Raw genomic sequence first — 5,989 nt, 5'->3', positions numbered from 1 at the left:
GATTGTTTCTCTTGCTACAACACTAGTAAGAACCACAGGATTGGTTAAAGTGCATATGCCATTTTATTATAGGTTATTTAAACATCACATCAGAGGAAGCTACATGGGGGTTTTCTTTAAGCATTAACATTAGACACAAGAACTAAAGTATGGTCACTAAAAAGAGAAACAGTATATGCTGAGACACTTCAGTTCTCTATCCCCCAGGGGCCGTAGGCCCCAGTTACCTGCCACCTTTGGCTCACTGTGAACAGCCCCCTCCTTAACATAACTGTTTTACTTATTGACAATAACTATCAGTATATTAATCACTTTTAACAAAGAAAACACAGAAGGCCATCAGGCAAGAATTCTGAACTGTGGTGCAATGCTGGCGGCAAGAGTGAATAGGAGCGCGGTGTGTCTCTGCAGCTCCCTGGCAAGGGCCAGGCCTAGGAAGGCAGGAAGCTCAGCCACAGGTAACTGCACACTTGGAAATCTCACTTCATGTCACTTTCCTACTTCCCACATTCCCACCTGAGGATTCTGGAGGAATATCAACAAACTGGCCCTATAAAGGCCTGCTGCTCTACTCAATGCAACTAGAAGACAAAGGGGGTGGACCACAGGGCTTAGGCACAAACGCTATCACAATGGTGGAGGGTGCTTTGAATACTGGATGGTGTCCAGAGCAGCTCCAATGTCGTAATTCTTGGTCTGTAGGAGCCTGGTGAGCCAGCCACCTTCATCAGAGAAGCCCATGGAGAGCATCTGGGAGAGTGACTCGATCAGCCGGGGATCAGCCTCTGCCAAAACAAGACAGGAAAGTAAGGAGCCCCGCAACACTTAAAACCGAGCAGCCAGCTAACAGGCCAAATAGCTTGCTTTTTAGACTTTCCAGGTGCAATTCTGCCATGAAGCACAGAACAGACAGAAGACATGTTGAGAAATTAGTGCAGTTATTTTCCAATAAAATTGTATTGCCAGATGTGGTGGCTCAAGCCTGTAGTCCCAACACTCAAGAGATGGAGGCAGGAAGATCACTCAAGGACATCTTGAGTAATAATGAGACGCCATCTCAAAACCAAACCAAATAAAAATCCTTTGTAGATAATGAAATGTGAATCTCTTAACTGCCTGTGACGCCCCACTCTTTATTATTACTTGGCATATGCACCATGTGTACTTATGTTCCTGTGTGGGCACACATGTGTGAGTGAAGGTGTGGAGGCTCGTAGCTTAAGTAGGAGTCTTCCAACTTGAGTGAGTTAGGGTCTCTCAGTGAACCAACAACTTAACAATTCCAGCTACCCAGCTTGTAAAAAGGAATGAGTCCGCCTCCCAAGGCCTGGGGCCACAGACACCTGCCCAGGTTCTGGCTTTTTTGTTTGTTTTGTTTTTGTTTTTCAAGACAGGGTTTCTCTGTGTACCCTTGACTATCCTGAACTTGTTTTGTAGACCAGGCTGGCCTTGAATTCACAGCGATCCTCCTGCCTCTGCTTCCCAGGAGCTGGGATTAAAGGCATGGCCACTACCAACAGGCCAGCCTCTGGCTTTTCACATGGCTTCTGGGAGCCCTAATTCTTGCCATCAGGCTTGCACAGCAAGCACTTTATTCACTGAACAGTTCTCCAGTTCTCCCTAACCCTCCTATTTATGTATTTTCCCTGAGAGGGTTTCTCTGTGTAGCCTTGAAGTCCTGGACTCCCTTTGTAGATCAGGCTGGCCTTAAACTCAGAAAGATCCCCCCCATTTTTTTTTTTTAAACCAGGCAAGTGAGTCCAGCCCAGAGCCTTGCATCTCTGAGATCAGCAGTCTGCCATGGAGGTAAAAGGTCTATGTAGCCAAGATGGTCTTGAACTCATGAAAGCACCTCCCCCAGACTCTCGCCCATTCAACAGCTTGCTGCCCCTCTGCTCTATCCTTGAGAAAATACTCTTTGAAGCCCAAAGGCCAAGTTTGGCCCAGAGATAAGTTATCCGCCTAAAACACTAGCTCTGGGACATGGGAGCTGGGCTGTCTCTGTAGCATGTACACTTGGGACTGCCTGTCCCTGTCCAGCAATTTATAAACACTTCTGCCTGGTTTCTACTGGGGTCTTGGCTGTGGTGCCTGCCATTGAAGTTTGCAACCCAGAGGCAATGGTGTGTAGAATTTGAGTCTACTTCATGGTGCACGGCAGTCCAAAGCCAGTGTTGCCTTTCCTGTCACATCTGCCTTCTCAGAATACCTGGGTATTGAGATTTAGAAATTCCTAAAATGAGATGAAGTTACTGTTAGTTAATGCAGACAGAAGGTCAGAACCATGTTTTAGTTTTCTCTGCTGTCACCTGACAGCCTCACCTAGCAGGGTGCTGCAGGCAAGCCTACCATCCCAAGCCACCCTGAACTACACAACTAGGCCATGGGCTGGAGAGATGGCTCAGAGGTTAAGAGCACTGTCTGCTCTTCCAGAGGTCCCGAGTTCAATTCCCAGCAACCACATGGTGGCTCACAACCATCTATAATGTGATATGATGCCCCTTTCTGGCCTGCAGGTGTACATCATAATAAATAAATCATAATAATAAATCGTAAAAAAAAAAATCATCCTAGGCCATGCTATCCTTTTTCTATTACCAAGACCAGACAGACAGGATACTCTGTAAGCAGGGAAGGAAAATGAAACTTCTGGTGACCACATGCCTGGTGGGAGATGTGGGTACAAGGCAGCTTCCTTCAGCCCAGTAGGTCCTTCCTGTGAGGGGTCTAGAGAGCTTGGCCCTTCCGATTCTGGCATCTGTAGAGACTGGAGTTCACCTGTGGATGGGTCCACTTCTTTGGAAGACAAATGTGTCCAGTCATCATCTCCTCCTGAGCAGTTATCAGACTCCATCTGTTCCTGGAATACAAACTGCTGTGAGCACAGGGGCCTAAGTGACAGGTGTACCCTCACTATCTGCTCCCAGCGAAGTGTGCCAAATTCCAGGCACTGGGGAGAGCTGCCTGAAAAGTCTTGTTTCATGATGCCAGGAATTGAACCGGGATGTATGTCAGGTAAATGCCCTGATACTGAGTCATAGCTCCAGATCCAAGTAAGATTTTCTCTACGGAGTTCTACCAGGGGGCTCAGGGTGACCTAAGTCACCACAGGCAGGGAAGAACAGGACCCCTCAAGCTGCACGATGTCTGGGCCTGAGACTGATGCCAGCAGACCTACCTCTGGCTGTCCCACTGACTCCAAGGCTATCTTTTTCATTTGCTCTGTCAGAGACTGTGCAGGGCCCTCTTCTGCCCCATCTGGCTTGCTGACTTCCGAAGAGCAGCTACTTGGCTGAGTACTGCCCTTGTCTTCTGTGCCTGTGCTGGAACCTTCTGGGGAGGTAGGTGTCAGGCGGCATCTCTTCCCTCCATGTTCAACATCAATGTCAACTTCAATGCCTAGAGAGAAGAACTGAGCCGTCAAGTCCAGACATCTCGGTGAGTTGGGCACTGTGGGCTGAGGAAGTGTTGTCAGACTCAGTCCCCAACAAAGCATATGGCAGTCACAGTAAGGTGCAGTGGCTGGACTCAACCCCAGAGCCACATAGCTCTAGACATGACCAGATAACCATGTGACATGACAGACCATGAAACGACCCCCATTGGCCAGAAATCAACAGCTGAGCTCCTCTTCCCAGTCCTAGCCCTAACAAGCCCATTGTCTTGGTCCTTTCCCTTCCTCCAAACCACAAAGTTCCCCAGGAGGAACCTTGTTTCTCTCAACCCAGTAGGAGAGCAGGCTGCAGACCACTACAACACATGGACAGAGTGCCTAGCCATGACTGCTGGAGGCCACTGACACACAGGGCCTCATGAGGTGACAATTGTACATCTCAACTCCAAGGTTCAGGTCTGTGTGGCCCTGAGACTGGACAGCACCCAGCCAGCCTACCAGCCTGCCCATGTTTATGGTAGGGGAAAGAGACCCAATAGGTTCACCTGACTGCTTTTCAGGTTAACTTAAGGTACACAAGGACGGCACCCCACAGCTGCAACAGCTCCTTCTCACTGACTCTGGTGACAGCTTCCTACCACACACCACTCAACCCCATCCCACTGTGGGCCTTTCAGCCCCCACAGCTCTAGCCTCCTGGTTCAAGTTCACATCTGTTTATCTCTATTTTTTTTTCTGTTTGGTTTTTCGAGACATGGTCCCTGTGCAGCCTTGGCTGTCCTGAACTCACTTTGGGGACCAGGCTAGCCTCAAACTCATAGCAATTTGCCTGCCACTGCCTCCCTAGTGCTGGGATTAAAGGCGTGCGCCACCACCGCCCAGCCACTTTGTCAATATTTACCTCTCTTTTCTCCATCCTTTTGAGAGCCAACTTTTGGTTTAAAAAAAGAAAAAAGCATCCGGTATTTACACTATTAGAACTATGTAAACATGGCTTGTTACTAGGATGTGTGCTTTCTCTCTACTGTCAAGGTGTATCCCGCCTGTTTCCTAACTTCGTGGTTCTTCTCCAGAGTGTCTCATTTTCTATGGTTCATGGCTATCAGACACCCATGAGGTGTGGCCTTTCCTTGAAGAACACTCAGTGGTCAGGCCCTCCTCTAGGCTGCCAACACACAAGTGATTTCCATACTTTCTAGCAAAGGATAGATGGATCACCAGGTGGGATTCCTTTGAGGCAGGCTCAGAACCTAAGCTTTCTGTCTCTCATTTTAATTTTAGTTTATGTGTTTTCCATGTGACATATAAACATCTGTGCACATGTGTGCTTAGTGCCCGTAGAGGTCAGAACAGAGCAACAAATCCCCTGGAAATGGAGTTACCACGTGGGGGCTAGGAGCCGAACCTGACTTCTGTAGAAGCAACAAGTGCTGTTACTCACTAAACCATCTCCAGGCCCTTCACTCAGTTTTAAAGCATTTTCTTAATCCTTTTGCTACATTTTTATGGCATGTGTGCATTTTTTTTTTCTTTTTTCCAGGTGGTTTTTCTTTTCTTTTTTAAAGATTTATTTATTTATTATTATGTATATAATGCTCTGCCTGCATGTACACCTGCATGCCAGAAAGGGCACCAGATCTCATTATAGCAAGTTGTGAGCCACTATGTGGTTGCTGGGAATTGACTCAGGACCTTTGGAAAAGCAGTCAGTTCTCCTAACCCCTGAGCCATCCCTCCAGCCCTATTTTTTGTTTTTTGAGACAGGGTTTCTCTTTGTAGCCTTGGCTGTCCTGGACTCACTCTGTAAACCAGACTGGCATCAAATTCACAGAGATCAGCCTGGCTCTGCCTCCCTGAGTTCTGGGATTGCTGGTGTGCACTAGCACACGCGACTTTAACAGACTCTTATGAAAGGTCTTCTAGCCACTTTTTCTTGTACTGTGGCCTGTTATTCCCACCTCTCATACTTCATGGTACCAGGGCAGAAAGTCTTGCTGGAATTTTTCTTTTAAAACAATTTATTTCTTTTATGTATGCATGTTCTATCTCCATATACACCTGTACACCAGATTCTAGTATAGATGGTCGTGAGCCACCATGTGGTTGCTGGGAATTAAACTCAGGACCTTCGGAAGAGCAGACAGTGCTCTTGCCTGCTAAGCATCTCTCCAGCCCCCCTTAACTTCTCTCTTAACATGTGCATTTATGAGGTCAGACAGAGGGCAACCTACAGGATTCAGTTCTCTCCTATCCTGTGGGTAAAATGGTGCCTGTCTACCTCAACACAGCTCTGGGTTCACTCTCTAGAGCCACACACAGAAAACTCAAAACCCTTGAGCCCCATCCCCAACACTCACACCCTATGTTTTCCTAAGTAGTACAGGGCAGGATCAGAGGGCTGTTGAATTGGGGGGTTTCTCAAAGGAATAATGAAACCCCGCACTGTAGGACTCAAGGAGAATGTTTGATGGTATGTGACCTGTTCTCCCCAAAGCCTGTGGTTTTCAAAGACCCGGAAAAGGAAGGCCCTGTGTCCTCAGTGTCAGTGACCACAGCCTGAGCCAACAGGGCTGACTCTCAAAGGACCTACCAATA

At 47.7% G+C, this 5,989-nt stretch overlaps 1 protein-coding gene across 5 annotated transcripts in view; it reads right to left on the bottom strand.

Moving 5' to 3' along the window:
• Positions 1-44: 44 nt before the first annotated feature.
• The window catches only part of SQSTM1 (sequestosome 1), a 13,429-nt gene continuing 7,484 nt past the window's right edge, over positions 45-5,989 (bottom strand). For 3 of the 5 annotated variants that reach the window (XM_084763306.1, XM_084763307.1, XM_084763308.1), the window contains 3 exons: positions 3,179-3,399; positions 2,665-2,860; positions 45-785 (listed from right to left, as the gene is read on the bottom strand). In XM_084763306.1, coding sequence (XP_084619432.1) covers positions 628-785; positions 2,665-2,860; positions 3,179-3,399 — 575 coding nt within the window. In that variant the 3' untranslated portion in view covers positions 45-627. The remainder of the gene's footprint in view (positions 786-2,664; positions 2,861-3,178; positions 3,400-5,989) is intronic. The other 2 variants (XM_084763310.1, XM_084763309.1) reach the window with 1 other exon arrangement.

The sequence above is a fragment of the Acomys minous genome (assembly GCF_964271855.1).
Source record: "Acomys minous genome assembly, chromosome: 16".
Classification (NCBI taxonomy): Eukaryota; Metazoa; Chordata; class Mammalia; order Rodentia; family Muridae; genus Acomys; species Acomys minous.
The sequence above is the reverse complement of the archived record's forward strand: the minus strand, read 5'-3'. Positions and strand labels throughout refer to the sequence as shown.